The 17,213-nt window shown below is 40.2% G+C and overlaps 1 protein-coding gene across 1 annotated transcript in view; it reads right to left on the bottom strand.

The window, feature by feature from the left end:
* Positions 1 to 263: 263 nt before the first annotated feature.
* dync2li1 (dynein, cytoplasmic 2, light intermediate chain 1) overlaps positions 264 to 17,213 on the bottom strand; it is a 40,786-nt gene continuing 23,836 nt past the window's right edge. Inside the window, exons 11-13 of the mRNA XM_073050649.1 lie at positions 11,729 to 11,826; positions 9,414 to 9,506; positions 264 to 667 (exon numbers count right to left, since the gene is read on the bottom strand). Coding sequence (XP_072906750.1) covers positions 596 to 667; positions 9,414 to 9,506; positions 11,729 to 11,826 — 263 coding nt within the window. The 3' untranslated portion in view covers positions 264 to 595. The remainder of the gene's footprint in view (positions 668 to 9,413; positions 9,507 to 11,728; positions 11,827 to 17,213) is intronic.

Here is a 17,213-nt window from a genome sequence, read left to right as displayed (position 1 = left end):
CCAATATTCTGAGACACTAAAAATCTGCAGATGGATATCCAGCATCTGCAGATTTTCTCATGTTTCAGAATATGGGAAAGTCTGCTGTCCAACCATTAGGATATTTCTCCTGATGTTCATATTTGCAAATGCCAACTGAGGAAAGAACTAGGCAGTCTGGAACAAAAGGATATACTATTTCCGCTCAGCCATTCTGCATAATCTCTGACAATTTTAAAAACTTAACAAAATGTATTCATCAGTGAAACAGACAGACAGGCAAGTTGCACCTTGTTCTAATCACTTTTTATTTTATATCCTTTCTAATAGAGCCATACTTAAAATGTATGCCTTAAAAATATAAAATGTACATAATAAATTTTCCCATAGACAAATCTTACCATCAGACTGAGGGGAGAACAGAAATTAAATCATCAAAATAGAACTGAAGTGTGCAATACAAGTTTGCATACAAAACAAACAATAGTGTTAAAATAATTCAAGTATAATGGCTTTTTAATGCCCTTTATAGATAACTGCCAAAAAGTTAATATTGAATTACACAAATTATTAATTGTTTGAATCAAAAATGCTCCATTGCATACTTAATGTTCAATTATTTCCCACGTACATCAAGTTCCATTTCTTTCCATAATTTAGAAGCATTTCTTCTATAATGCTCAAGTTCCTGAAAGAATAAAGATAAAAATAAAAAGTTGAAAAGTTTTGTTATAGGCTTAGCAAATACTAGTGTCTAAAGTAATTCTCTCAAAAAAAAAGCTATAACTTACAATTCACAAGGAAGTATGCACAGTACTTGTTTGACCTCTTTTAATCAGTGAAGGCTCTCCACTGCTTTAACAGACCCGACCAGTTCCCCCCCATCACCACTCTCCTCTGTCTGACAGAACTGGTTCTCACCTCAGCAATTTCTCTTTCTATTCCTCTCACTTTCTCTAAACTCAAGATGTAGCTATGGGCACCTGAATGGGCTCCAGCTATGCCTGCCTTTTCATTGGCTGTGTGGAACAGTCCATGTTCCAAGCCTTCCCTGGTAATACTCCCCAACTCCTTGTGCAGTACATTGACGACTGCATAGGCGTTGCTTCATACACCCACGCTGAGCTCATCAATTTCACCAACTTCCATCATGCCCTTGTGTTCATTCGATCTATTTCTAACAACTTTCTCCCCTTGCCCGATCACTCTGTTCCCATCTCTGGAGGCAAACTGTTTTCTAATACCTTTTATAAGCCTAACAACTCCCATGGCTATCTTGACTATACTTCTTCCCATCCTGTCTCCTGCAAAATGTGCCATTTCTTTTTCTCAGTTTGTCTCCACTGCTTTGGATCCAGAATGATGCTTTCCTTTCCAGAACATTAGATATGTCCTCCTTCTTCAAAGAATAGGGTTACCTTTCCCCCACCATTGATTCTGCTCTCACCCAATTCTCCTCCATTTCCCAGATATCCATGCTTACCCCATCTTCCCACCATCGTAACAGGGATAGAGTTCATTTTGTCTTATCTACCACCCTCATTCTCCGCATCTACTGCCATCTTCAATGGGACCCTACCACCAAACGCATCTTTATCTCCCACTTCACTCTCCACTGTCTGCAGGAATTGCTCCCTCAATGAATCACTTGTCCCTCACTACTGAACTAATCTCCCTTTTAGCATTTATCACTGCAAGCAGAAGTGCTACACCTGCCTAGTCACCTCTTCCCACACCTCCATTCAGGGCCCCAAACAGTCCTTACAGGTGAGGAAACACTTCACCCATGAACCTGTTGGGGTTGTCTATTGTATCTAGTGCTCCCAATTTGGTCTCCTTTATATTGGTGAGACATGACGAAGACTGGGAAGTCACTTTGTGTTCCATCCACAAAAAGGATATCCCGGTGGCCAACCATTTTAAATCCAATCCCATTCTCTGTCTGACATGTTGGCCCATGGCCTCCTCTTCTGCCACAGTAAGGCCACCTCATATTCAGTCTAGGTAGCCTCCAACCTGATGGCATGAATGTCGATTTCTCTAACTTCCAGTAATTACTTCCCCCTTCCCATCCTCATCTTCAACTCCCCACTCTGGTCTCTTACCTCTTCTCCTCACCTGCCTATCACCTCCCTTTGGTTACCCTCTTCCTTCCCTTTCTCCCATGATCCACTCTCCTATCAGATTCTTTCTTCTCCAGACCTTTACCTTTTCCACTTATATCCTCCTAGTTTTCAACTTCAACCACCTCCTCACCCACCTGGCTTCAGCTATTCCTTTCTACTTCATCCTCCTTCCACTCCATCCACCTTTTTATTTTGATATCTTCCCCCTCCCTTTCCAGACCTGAGAACAGGTCTTGACCTGAAATGTCACCAGTTTATTCATTCCCATAAATACTGCCTAGCCTCCTGAATTCCTCCATCATATTGTGTGTGTTGCTCTGGATCTCCAGCTTCTGCAGAATCTCTTGTGTGTGGATGGTTGAATTATTTGGTCAAGAAATCTAACATTCAAATGAGTATATATAATGCATAGACTTTAAAAGAGATGTATGGGGTGTCTGGGAAGAGGCTTGCTGTGTCTTTTCTGGGGCAACTCACTCACTGTTGGGCCCCACTGGACACTCAGCTCTCACCTTTGGCTCCAAGTAGCTGTTTACATGTGAGAGTGGCTACAACCTAGTAGACCACTTCCACAAGTGGGCTAAACCAGGCGAGGATAGCCAGCAGCCTTCATACCCTGGTGAGATAGGGACATACCTGTCCTAGCATGTGATGTCAGCTCCAGTGGACTTGGCGAATGAGATCTACAGTGAGATACAACAACCAGGTAGGCAGTTCTGCAAAACTATGTGCAGAGCAAAAGGCATGGCAAGGCACAGAAGTCATGGCCATCCACTGCAAAAAAGGAAGACCCCAGTTGCGACACTACACGTGCCACTGAGGTTGAGAGAATGGGACTGCCCCAGTTTAACAGCTTTTCCACTTTTAAAATACTCTCACATGGTTGGATATGACAGACAACCAACAATATTTAAATGTTTTGAGGCAGCAGTTGACGCATTCTATTCACTTGTGTAAAGAACAAGAATTTTCTACAATAACCCTGCAACTCAGTATTTTACCCAGATATCAAACAGAACATTGCTTATGGAAGTCTCTGTTGCTGATAACTCCAAGAAAATATCATGTATACTAAACATTAACAATGCTTTCAAATATTTCAATGTTTTCTGAGAATATGACTTGCCAACGTCTTTTTTTTTTACTTTACTCTTTAATGCTCTGGCTTATGTGTTATATACTAATAATATGAACTTGCATATAACATGGCTGCATTTGACCTGTTAAACTTCAAGTCGTAACAATATCAGCACAAACTTTACAAGTCAGAGTAGGATTTAGAGTAGCTGGGTGATTGTCAGGAGAAATGGAAATAGGTTGTTAGAGCAGAGTACCCCTGTGGCCATTCCCCTCAAAAAACAAGTATACCACTTCGGATACTTTTGTGCGGGATAACCTCCCAAGAGAACGCCACGGCGACCGGGTTACAGGCACTGAGCCTGGGTCCATGGTGCAGAAGGGAAAGAGAGAGAAGAAGGGAGCAGTAGTGATAGGGGACTCAATAGTGAAGGGAACGGACAGGAGATTCTGTGGACATGAACGGGACACCTGAATGGTATATTGCCCCCTAGGTGCCAGGGTCTCAGATCGTGTCCACAACATTTTAGAGAGGGAGGGGGAGCAGCCAGATATCTTGGTACATATTGGTACCAATGACATAGGAAGGAAGAGCAATGAGGTCCTGAAAAGAGAATTGAGAGAGCTAGGAAGAAAGCTGAGAAGCAGGACCTCCCGGGTAGTAATTTGTGTGTTGCTGCCTGTGCCACGCACCAGTGAGGGTAGAAACAGGAGGATTTGGCAGATAAATGTGTGGCTGAGAAGCTGGTGCAGGGGGCAGGTCTTCAGGTTCCTGGATAATTGGGATCTCATCTGGGGGAGGTATGACCTGTTCAAAAGTGATGGGTTGCACCTGAACCCGAGCGGGACTAATATTCTCATGGGCAGGTTTGTTAGAGCTGTTGGGGAGGGTTTAAACTAACTTGACAGGGGGGTGGGAACCAGAGTGAAGGGACTCAGGATAGGATGGATGGTAAAAAAGTAAAGACAGCATGCAGTCAAATTGTCAGGAAGGGCAGACAGGTGATGGGAATTAGTTGCAGGCAACAGGTTGAGTATCAAATCATTAGGGGTGCTGAATCAGAAAGGATAGCAAATACAGGGTACTCAAGGTGTCGTATCTAAATGCACGTAGGATAAGAAATAAGGTGGATGATCTTGTTGCAATATTACAGATTGCCAGGACTGATGTTGTGGCCATCACTGAATCACGGCTGATGGAAGGTTGTAGTTGGGAGCTGAATGTCCAAGGTTACACGTTATATTGGAGGGACAGGAAGGTAGGCTGAGGGGGTGGTGTGACTCTATTGGTGAAGAATGGCATCAAATCAGTAGAAATATGTGACATAGGATTGGAAGATGTTGAATCCTTGTGGGTTGAGTTAGGGAACTGCAAGAGTAAAAGGATATTGATGGCAGCTCAGGTCTCACAACAGTGGCTGGGAAGTGGACCACAGGTTACAAAAGGAAATAGAAAAGGCGACTCAAAAGGTCAATGTTATGGTAGTCATGGGAGATTTTAACATGCAGCTCGATTGGGAAAATCAGGTTGGTAATGGATTGCAAAAGAGTGAGTTTGTTGAATGCCTAAGAGATAGCTTTACAGAGCAGTTTGTCGTTGAGCCTACTAGGGGATCAGCTATACTGGATTGTGTGTTATGTAATGAACCTGAGGTGATTAGAGAGCTTAAGGTAAAGGAACCCTTTGGAACCAGTGATCACAATATAAATGTATTCAACTTGAAATTTGATAGGGAGAAAGTAAAGTCTGATGTAGCAGGATTTCAGTGGAGTAAGGGAAATTCCAGTGGTATGAAAGAGCAGTTGGCCAAAATAAATTGGAAGGAGCTGCTGGCAGGGATGTCAGCAGAGCAGCAATGGTGTGCGTTTCTGGGAAAAATGAGGAAGGTGCAGGACATGTGTATTCCAAAAGTGAAGAAATACTTAAATGGTAAAATAATATAACCGTGGCTGACAACGAAAGAGAAAGCTACTGTAAAGTCAAATGAAAGGGCATATAACAAAGCAAAAATTAGTGGGAAGCTAGAGGATAGGGAAGTTTTTAAAAACCTACAGAGAGCAACTAAAATAATCATTAGAAGGAAAAAGATGAAAAATGAAAGCAAGCTAGCAAATAATATCAAAGAGGACAGTAAAAGTTTTTTCAAATATGTTGAAAATAAAAGAGAGATGAGGGTGGATATAGAACTGCTAAAAATTGAGGCAGGAGAAACAATAACTGGGAAAAAGGAGATGGCTGCTGAACTAAATGAGTATTTTGTGTCAGTCTTCACTGTGGAAGACACTAGCAGTGTGCCTGATGTTATAATGTGTGAAGGAAGAGAAGTGGGCGCAGTTACTGTTACAAGAAAGAAGGTGCTGAAAAAGCTGAAAGACCTAACGGTACACAAGCTATCCAGACCAGCGGAACTGCACCCTAGGGTTGTGAAAGAGCTAGCGCTAAAGATTGTAGTAGCTTTAGAAATTATCTTTCAAAAATCATTGGACTCTGGCATGGTGCCAGAGGACTGGAAAATTGCAAATATCACTGCACTCTTTAAGAAAGGAGCAAAGCAGCAGAGAGGAAATTAAAGACCAGTTAACCTGACCTTGGTGGTTGGGAAGATGTTAGAGACAATTGTTAAGGATGAGGTGATGGAGTATTAGGTGACACAGGACAAGATAGTACAAAGTCAGCATGGTTTCCAGGAAACATGCCTGATGAACCTGTTGAAATTCTTTGAGGAGATTACAAGTAGGATAGATAAAGGCTTTGCAGTGGATGTTGTATATTTGGACTTTCAGAAGGCCCTTGACAAGGTGCCACACGAGTCTGCTTACCAAGGTAAGACCCCACAGTATTACAGGAAAGTTACTGACATGGGTACAGCATTGGCTGATTGGTAGGAGACAGCAAGTGGGAATAAAAGGATCCTTTTCTTGTTGGCTGCCAGTGGCTAGTGGTGTTCCGCAGGGGTCGGTGTTGGGACCACTTCTTTTTATACTGTATATAAATGACTTAGACGATGGAATAGACGGCTTTGTTGCTAAGTTTGCAGATAATATGGAGATTGATGGAGGGGCAGGTAATGTTGAGGAAACAGGTAGGATGCAGAAGGACTTAGACAGATTAGGAGAATGGGCAAGAAGGTGGCAAATGAAATACAATGTTGGAAAATGCATGGTTATGCACTTTGGTAGTAGAAACAAATGTGCGGACTATTTTCTAAATGGGGAGAAAATCCAGGAATCTGAGATGCATAGGGACTTGGGAGTCCTTGTACAGAATACCCTGAAGGTTAACTTGCAGGTTGAGTCAGTGGTGAGGAAGGCAAATGCCATGTTAGCATTCATTTCAAGAGGTCTAGAATACAAGAGGAAGATGTGATGCTGAGGCTTTATAAGGCACTGGTGAGGCCAGTGCCTCACTATTGTGAATAGTTCTGGGCCCCTCATCTTAGAAAGGATGTGCTAGTATTGGAGAGGGTTCAGAGGAAGTTCACAAGGATGATTCCAGGAATGAAAGGATTATCATACGAGGAACGTTTGCTTGCTCTGGGTCTATACTCACTGGAATTCAGAAGGATTGGCGGGGGGGGGGGGGGGGATCTCATGGAAACCTTTTGAACGTTTCTGACAGAGTAGATGTGGAAAGGATGTTTCCACAAAGTGGGAGAGTCTAGGACAAGAGAGCACAGCCTCAGGATAGAGGGGCGCCCTTTCAACAGAGAGATGCGGAGAAATTTCTTTAGCCAAGGGGTGCCACATGCAGCTGTGGAGGCCAGGTCATATGGTGTATTTAAGGCAGACATTGATAGGGTTTTGATTGGACATGGCATCAAAGCTTATGGGGAGAAGGCCGGGAACTGGTGTTGAGGAGGAGATTTTAAAAAAAGGATCAGCCATGATTGAATGACAGAACAGACTCAATGGGCCAGGTGGCCTAATTCTGCTTCTATGTCTTATGGTCTTAGAAATGTTACACTTTACTGTGAAGGAACTCTTTAAAATGAGGTTAAACCTAGTGTTTACTAACACATATTAAACTACCCAAAAATCAAATGCTTTTTGTGGAAGGGGCCAAAATAAGTTTGTTTACTTATTGCTGCCTGATACAGAACCTGAACACTGCAATACAACCTTAGCTTTTTTCCCCCATAAGCAAGTTTATACCTTGGATTAGAACTTTTGTGAAACTGGTTTTAAAATGTGATTTATATATACAGAAGGTATAATTAAATGTAGATCAATATGAAGAATTCCTAAAAAGGGTTACTAAAGAATAATTCAAAGTGTTTGAAAGGTTATGAGGAAGATTTGTTTTCATTATTTTGCATATTTATTGCACCTAATTTAGATTACTTACTTTCTTTATCTCAAGGTGAAATTTGTCATAGCTGACCATAGGTCAGACAAATACACACACCTTGACAACACAGAGTTGGGAATAACCATTTAAAAATATTTGTTTTTCACAAAACTATGTAACACTGAATTGTTAACTTGATAACAGCAGACGTTCAACTTGATAACAGCATGAGATCAACAAATACCCAAATACAGGTAGAGACAATTCTTGTTTACTTCCTGTGATATGCCTTAGATTGACATTGGCAAAGATCACATATATTCTTAAGAATATTACGGAAAACATTTCTGAAAATTAACTATTGGTAATATATCAGATATAACATAATGAAATGTATTCATGGAAAGCCTTTAAGATATTCGTTAGGGAAAAGCCAAGACTAAAATGAACTGAAGTAACCTAGGGTAATTGTAGATCATAATCTGTGGGGAATCTTGTGAACTCTAAGTCAAGGTTAACTTGCATAATGGCATAACTGTTGTGAGTTCAAAGTAATAACATTATTAGCTGGATTCATCGTTCATATATGATTATTCATTTTTAGAAAGAGTACCGACTGACCTATGAGTTGGGAAAATTTGTCTTCAGGAAAATTTGCAACTTTTTATAATTACTCAGATTAATTTGTCAATTTATGTACAATGCATCTTGAAGTTATTGGTTTAATAAACAGAGAAACTACAAAAGGAATTTTAGTAATAGTGCTGATAAAACTGAAAGCACGGCCAATAAAATTGAAATTTAACAAACACACACTTCCAAGTATGAAGCATATATTGTCCATGCTAAATAAACTGTTGCCACTCTTTAGTAAACCTCTTAAACACTGGATTGAATTCAAAGCATTAGGAGTGATACAAAATCTGTACATAGCCCAAATTTTCAAGTCTCTGAGCAGTTAACTAAGCATGATTAATAAAACAAGGTCAGTGCCAAACTGACAAGTATTAGCCCAAAGCAAAGTGGAAACCTAATGCAAGGAAATAGATGAGAGAGGTAACATGATAAAGAACAATACCAGAAAAAAATCTACACATTGTTGAAAAGTAGAAGTAAAACATTACATATTTAAAAGAAGGCAAATAGTTAAAAAGTTGCTTATTAAATACATATTCAGCAATGAATTATGAGCAAAAGGTAAATGGCTTATATTCAGCAATAACTTTATCTGCTGAGGAGTACATTTTTTTATGGTATAGTCCTTCAATGTTAGCATTTTGCATACTGTGTAAAAGTCTCAAAACATTTGCCAATTTTTTCAGCAACTTAGCTTGGCAACCTGGGGTGTTGGACCTTTACTTATTTAGTAACAGCATGGTAACAGACCCTTCCAGCCCAGCAAGCCTGTGCCATCAAATTACATCCATATGACCAATTAACTTACGCGTCTTTGGAATGTGAGAGAAATCTGGAGCGCCCAGAGGAAGCATACACAGTAACAGGGAGAACGTCCGAACTCCTTGCAGACAGAGGCGGAAATGAACCCGAATTGCCTGATGCTGAAGCATTTGTCTTTATAAAACATATTTCATGACTAAAAGTACTAAATTGGTAGTAAAATACCTATAGTTGTAACGGAAAATAGAAAGAGAATAAATAATGGCCTCAATCCAATTCTCCTTCTCTTCAAAGTTGTGCCACACAGTATCTTTTAAATCCTAATAGAGTGGATGAGACCTAGATTCTCACCTGAAAGATGGCACCTTCAACAATACAAATCACACTATCTTAGATTCTTGTACTCAAGTGCTTAGAGTGGATTTGAACTCACAGTTACTAACTGAACTGCAACTGATACAATCCTGACAATGACACCGGTGGTAATGGATTAAAAATATGATAGATAAATAAAATATGCATCTTATTGAAACTTTATAAGTTACCTGGTCCTTTTGTGTCCTCATTGCATCCACTTCAGGTTCAGCATACTGTGGGTCCTTGGCTGGGTCCAAAATCTCTTTGAACTCTCTGGTACTCTGTAAGTAGAAAACAATTAAGTCTATAAGACCATAAGATATAGGAGCTGAAGCAGGCTATTTGGCCCATTGAATCTGCTCTGCCATTCAATCACGGGCTGATCCAATTCTTTCAGTCATCCCCATTCCCCTGCCTTCTCCACATACCCTTTGATGCCCTGGCTAATCAAGAACGTATTCATCTCTGCCTTAAATGCACCCAATGACTTGGCCTCCACAGCCGCTCGTGGCAACAAATTCCACAGATTTACCACACTCTGACTTAAAGTAATTTCTCCACATCTCTGTTCTCAATGGATGTCCTTCAATCCTGAAGTTGTGCCCTCTTGTTCTAAACTCCCCTACCATGGGAAATACCTTTGCCGTATCTCTAATCTGTTCAGGCCTTTTAACATCTGGAATGTTTCTATGAAATCTCCCCTCAATCTCCTAACCTCCAGGGAATACAGCCAAGAGCTGAGACGTTCCTTATACGGTAAACCTTTCATTCCTGGAATCATTCTCGTGAATCTTCTCCGAACCCTCTCCAATGTCAGTATATCCTTTCTAAAATAAGGAGCCCAAAACTGCACACAATACTCCAAGCGTGGTCTCACAAGTGCCTTTTAGAGCCTCAACATCACATCCCTGCTTTTACATTCTATACCTCTAGAAAAAAATGCTAACATGGATTCGCCTTCTTCACTACCGATTCAACCTGGACGTTAACCTTTAGGGTATTCCAAGTCCCTTTGCATCTCTGCATTTTGAATTCACTCCCATCTAAATAATAGTCTGCCAGTTTATTTCTTCCACCAAAGTGCATGACCACACACTTTCCAACTTTGTATTTCATTTGCCACTTCTTTGCCATTCCCCTAAACTATCTAAGTCTCTTTGCAGGCTCTCTGTTTCCTCAACACTACCAATTCCCCCACCTATCGGCAAATTTAGCCACAAATCCATTAATCCCATAGTCCAGATCACTGACATACATCGTAAAAAGTCAAAACTGATTAGCCACAAGTCTGTTAAGATTTAGGGTTTAAAGACTTACATGTTAATTAAATTATTCACAAGCAAATTCCATGTTTAGAATGGAAGCTTAACTAGATTTTACAATATTCTTTCCAGCTTGAAAATAGTAGCTAGAGATAACATGGCTTACGTAGAAATTTACAGAAATCTGAATGCACCATTCATGGCACAGAAGGCAGCTAATCGGTCCATCAAATCTATGCTACCAATTTATAGAGCAATCCAGTCAGACCCATTCTCCTACTTAGTCTTCAAAGCTCTTAAAACTTATTTCCCTTCAATGCCTATTCAATTTCCTTTTGAAGTTATATTTCACCTCTGCTTTCATCATGTGTGAAAAGCTAGTTCATTATCACTGCCTACTTAAAAAAAATTCTTCACATTTTCCAAGCATCCATTGTCCTAGTATATTTCCGATCAGTTTCTGGTTAATGGTGACTCAGGTATATTGATGACAGAGGAATAATCATTCAAGGCATTACCGTCAGCATGTGTGGGTGGCAAGATTCTTTCTTGTTGATGATGGTCATACTCTGTTACTTTTATGGTATAAATGTTAACTGGCATTTAAAATAAAACAGAAAATGCCAGGAACACAGAGCAGGACAGGCAGCACCATAGAAAGAGAAACAGAATTAACAGTTTAGGTTCAAGGCCCTCTGTTAAATCTGGAAAAAGAGAGAAACAAGTTAGTTTTCAGTACAGAGGTCCTGGGAGGGAACCAAATGGAACATTCCTAATGGAGTGAGGCCAAATGGGTGAAATACAGAATTTGAGCTGCTACATGTGTTGAGGGGTTGAGGGACATGCTCAAGGAGGTGAGACTACACAATGGAGAGGAAAAGCTGAGCTAAACTTCCAAGTGGATGGCAAGTAGAAATACCCCAGTCCTCATACAGCCAAAAAAAGAGCAAGTTACCTAAAGTAGGAGAATTCATTGCTGAATGTGCTCAGATTGAAGAGATGGTGTTCTTCAAACTTGTGTTGGGCCTCATTATAACAGTGCAGAGGCCTCTGACAGTGTGGGACTGGGGTGGAAATTAAATTGGTGGGCAACTGGAAGCTCAGGGTCACTCCAGTAGATTGAATACAGAACCTCTGCAAAGTGACTATCCATTTCCCTCCTCAGATGCTGCACGGCCCACTGAGTTCCTTCACCTGTTGTGTTTTGCACTTAGTATACTACTCATTAGCTTACAAATTACCTCACATGGGAATAACCTCTCATATACTTTCTTCCACAGATCAATTGGATTTCGTGCACTAATTTTGCTTAATTCAACTTCAGCAACAGGTGGAGATCCTGCATATAGAAACATACAAATAGATTTAAATAGTACAAATTATATACAAATAGATTTAAGGTTCCTGTGAATCTGCTGTAATATTTACACATAGATTTACCAGCTCCAGATGATCAAAACTAATTGGCATGAAGCATGCTTCCAAACATCACTGCATATTTGTTTGTAATGTTCAATATGTCCCTGCAAATAAAAATCTTATAATCCTATAACAGCCAGAAGTGCACAGCACAATGATGAAAAAAGAAATTATTTTGCACAAGTGAAGTTTGAGAGCCAGAAATACAAAATAAAATAGATCCCCTGATAGCTTAATTTCCTGGTTTAATCTTTTGGGTCTATGTTGACTTTGGTTGGAATTCTATACTCATCTTCAATACCTTAGAATAAGAAGAGTAATAAGAATATTAATAAGAAGAAAGAAATAAGAAATAATAATAAGAAGAGAAAGACCCTCCATGGAAGACATCCCCATGATCTGATCAGATGAGATGTCAACAAGGAAGTGTTGGAGACCTCCTCCCAGAAACAGAAGGGTTCCTTGTGGCAATACAGGACCAGGTGGTTAACACAAAATTATCAAAAATAACATAATAAAAATAAATCATTAAAGAACAACAGTTTGACTCAATCTGATGATTTACACAGGCACAATCAAACGGCAAACATCATTCAGCAAAATCTTGCTTTAAAATACAAACTCATAAAAGAAACCATACCTTACTATAAGTACAAGCCTGATCCAGTTTTAGAGTCAGAGTCCTACAAAAGTATATTATGACTGATCCATTATTACAGATAGGACAATCCAAAATAAAATCCGGATATAATAACACAGGATAAACGGGCAAGAATAACCTACTAATAGAAACAACCATTCCAAACACACATTATATACAGAAATCAATAAGTGAAAGACTCCAGAAATATGCTGAATTAAAAGAGGAAATTTAAAGGCAATGGAATATGAACTGAGTATGTGTATATGTATAATTGTCGGGGTGGTCAGTTGTCAGGAGTAGGCCAGTGGTGAGAGTAGAAGCGACAGGCTTTGGCTCATTCAGGCTTCGGTGAGGTAAGTGGGTAAATGGACTTTGTTTGTTTTTTTTCCTTGCATTTTTCTGAGGGAAACATAGCATGTTGGTAGGGTTAGTACTTTGCTCTGGGTGTCGGATCTGGGAGTCCTGACAGGTAGAAGGAGATGATTTATTAACATCAAACTTTCTGCATAATCACTCAGAGTTGAACTGCACGTGCATATAATGAGAGCTGTATAACTCATCTCATTCTACCTTACGCCACAAAATTATCAATCACCCCTGCTGTGGACCACTTCTGGAGGTCCAAGACGCTGACTTCTACAAAGAAGGGATCGGTATGCTCCACGACCACTGGACTAAGTGTGTAAATGTAGGAGGGGACTATGTTGAAAAATAAATGTATTAGGTTTTCTAAAATTGACTCCTTCTAACTGAGGCTATGAATTTATCAATCACCCCTTGTATGTCAATGATTTGGACTACGGTATTAAGGGATTTAAGGGATTTGTGGCTAAAAAAAAAATCTGAATCTGAAATTTGCTGATGATACAAAGATAGGTGGAGGAGCGGGTAGTGTTGAGGAAACAGAGAGCCTGAGATAGTTTAGGGGAATGGGCACAGAAGTGCCAAATGAAATACAATGTCGGAAAGTGTACGGTCATGCACTTTGGTGGAAGAAATAAACAGGGAGACTATTATTTAGATGGGGAGAGAATTAAAAATGCAGAGACGCAAAGGGACTTGGGATACCCTAAATGTTAACCTCCAGGTTGAATCGATAGTGAAGAAGGTGAATGCAATGTTGGCATTTATTTCTAGAGGTATAGAATGTAAAAGCAGGGATGTGGTGTTGAGGCTCTAAAAGGCACTTGAGAGACCATACTTTGGGAGTGTTGTGTGCAGTTTTGGGCTCCTCTTTTAGAAAGGATATACTGACATTGGTGAGGGTTCAGAGAAGATTCATGAGAATGATTCCAGGAATGAAAGGGTTACTGTATGAGGAACATCTGGCAGCTCTTGGGCTGTATTCCCTGGAGTTCAGCAGAATGAGGGGGGGTGGGATCTCATAGAAACATTCCAAATATTAAAAGGCCTGAACAGATTAGATATGGCAAAGGTATTTCCCATGTTAGGGGATTCTAGTACAGGAGGGTACAACTTCAGGATTGAATGACATCCTTCTAGAACTGAGATGCGGAAAAATTACTTTAGTCAGAGGGTGGTAAATCTGTGGAATTTGTTGCCGTGAGCGGCTGTGGAGGCTAAGTCATTGGGTGCATTTAAGGCAGATAGATAGGTTCTTGATTAGCCAGGGCATCAAAGGGTATGGGGTGAAAGCAGGGGAGTGGGGATGACTGGATGAAGTGGATCAGCCCATGATTAAATGGCAGAGCAGACTCGATGGGCTGAATGGCCTACTTCTGCTCCTAAATCTTATGGTCTTATATTGTCCCAATAATAACATCCACAATTGGTATCCCAAAGTCAAAATTAGGTCTACACAGCAAAATTTATGTAACTCTCCATAAAGCCACAATAGTAAACACTATTAGAATAGTTCGAAGTTTATTTCTTCAGAAATAAATGTGCTTGGCTATGTGTGTTTTACCAGCTTGAGCTGAGAAAAATATAAAAATACAACAATAATAATAATTAATAGAATAAAAAGGATTTTAGGGTTCCCCACCTTGACTGTTCTACATAACAAGCTCATGTTGGAATTCATATGGACAAGCAGTAAGCATTTATTGGGTTTTTCCACAGTTCATGAAAAATAGTTTCATATGAAATAACTGCCATTTAAATGACTAGAGATGCAGGTAAAATTCTGGACAAGTTCCGATTTAAGACTTTCAATGGCAATACATACTACGAAATTGCAATCTGCTGCAGAAAGATGACAAAATTATGATTATCACACTGGTTGTAGGTCTGCTGAAGTCCTAGAAATGCTTCACTGGTTCTTGATTGTTCACCGAGTTTCTTATAATTTGTCCCAGGTTTATTTTGCAAGGAATTAATGTAAAATTTCTCCAAAAGACATTAACAATAATAATGGTGGGTGGGGGTTAGGATTAAACAGCAATGTATATATACACTATGGGCTGGTGCTAAAAAAATGGCATAGAGGTCTGAGTTACTACCGTAGATTCCGGATTTTAAGCCGCTACTTTTTTCCCACATTTTGAACAGCTTTGAACTTTGCGGCCTATAATCCGGAGCGGCTAATACATGGTTTTTTTTCATGCCGCCTCGTAAACATTTTGCCTCATAACAGTAGACCAATAAAATTGATGAGTAGTTCACAGAGGTCCAATGAAATTGTACGATAAATCAAGCGCACTTTCACAATTAAATTATTGTAAATCAGTCATTTGTACTCACCCTCATCAACATGGAAAACACTCGAAGCATTGTGCTGCCTTTATGGCAGTTACTTAGTTTATAATATTTTCGCTTAGTAATTCATTTTCTAGTTAAAGTTAGAAGAGTTTTAACTACCGGTATATTTGTTTTCTGTACTACATCGCGGGATGCTATGACGTCACACCCGGTTTCGCGGTGTCTTGTGGGAAAATGCCGGTTTGCGATGAAACGGGACGGAGGGAGGGAGCGCATTACGCGAGCGGCTTTGGATCTGAGCGAACGCTGCTTTTAAGTTAAAGATGATCAATAACTTTTCCTGGTAGGCTGCAGTATATATATTTTTTACCAGTCGTTAGGAGATATTGGAATGTTGTTCAGTAAAGAAGTATACGCAACGTATTTAAAAGTAGCCGCGTTACGGGCACGGTTCGAAAAAAAGCATTTGCAATATGTATTTGTTTTTGTTACAATATGGATTTAATTAAAAGTTAAAAAAATCCTCACGTGTAATATCTTTCTGTGTAAATATCTCATATTACAACGTGGGACACCTGCGGCCGAAAATCCGGTGCGGCCTAAAATCCGGTGCGGCCTTTACAATTAAAAAATTGATTTTATTTCTAAAATTAGAGCCAGCGGCTTTTAATCAGGTGCGCTCTGTAGTCCGGAATCTACGGTATTTAAAAGGTGCATTTGGAGCTTCCTTTTCAGAAGTTCATAACAGTTCAGTCCCACGATAAATTGTGGGAGATAGCAAGCATTTACAAGTCTTCTTTTCAAGCAGTTAAAGAGACTAACACACAAGCATTCTAATATACAATGGGCTGAATTATTCTAATAAAAAAGACAGTTTGATTTCTGATTCTGGGGCACTGTGAAAGTGTATTTTTAGCACATAAATAAGAGGTTGCCAATTTTAGTAAGCACTCAAAGAATCCATCAAATTATAAATAGATATTCTGAGAGGAAAGCCATTTTTCTTTGCAGGTCACATTAAAAGAATAAGTAAATGGGCAAATCGTTCCTGGCCACTCAGATGTCAGGTCAGCTTACTGCATCTAATTTCCTGCTCTTGTGATAAGGTGGGCTGCAGGAAGTTACCTCTCTATGTCAGTCATATGTTATAATAACTACCATTGTCAAATGGAATTTGTAGCTCATCAGCATTATAGATTATTGTGTGATAGAACCAATTTTTCTCCTTCATTTCCTGGACATCCTCACTCACCCCATGTCCCCATCATCTAAACAATGATAGAGTTCCTCTTGCCCTTACCTACCACCCCATGAGTCTCCACATCCAACAGATCACTGTCCGTAACTTCTGCCATCTCCAAACCCATCTTTACCTCCCCCTCTCTGTTGTCCACAGGGATAGTTCCCTCTGTGATTCCCTTGTCCATTTGTCACTCCCCACTAATCTCCATCCAGGCACTTTTTTCCCTGTAAGTGGCAGAAGTGCCTCACCTACCCACTCTCCTCCTCCCTCAGCTCCATTTAGGGCTTCAAGAAGAGCTTCCAGGTGAGGCAACACATCTACTGTATCCATTACTCTGAATGTGGCCTCCTTTACACTGGTGAGAGACGAATAGATTGAGGGACCGTTTTGTCAAACACCTCAGCCACAAAAAGCTGAATTTCCCAGCGGTCAACAATTTCAATTCCTATACTCATTCGGTCCATGGCCTCCTCTTCTGCAATGATGAGGCCACTCTCAAGTTGGAGGAGCAACATCTCATACTTTGTCTCGGTAGCCTCTAACCTTATGGCATAAACATTGATTTTCTCACCTGCCTATCACCTCCCCGGAGTCCATCCTCCTTTCCTTTCCTTCATGGTCCACTCTCCTCTCCTATTAGATTCCTTCTTCTCTAGCCCTTTTGTCTTTTCCACTTATCACCTCCCAGCTTCTTCTTCCCCAACCCACCTGGCTTCACCTATCACCTACAAGAGAAAATCTGCAGATGCTGGAAATCCAA

The sequence above is a fragment of the Hemitrygon akajei genome, chromosome 7 (genome assembly GCF_048418815.1).
Source record: "Hemitrygon akajei chromosome 7, sHemAka1.3, whole genome shotgun sequence".
Lineage (NCBI taxonomy): Eukaryota > Metazoa > Chordata > Chondrichthyes > Myliobatiformes > Dasyatidae > Hemitrygon > Hemitrygon akajei.
The sequence above is the reverse complement of the archived record's forward strand: the minus strand, read 5'-3'. Positions and strand labels throughout refer to the sequence as shown.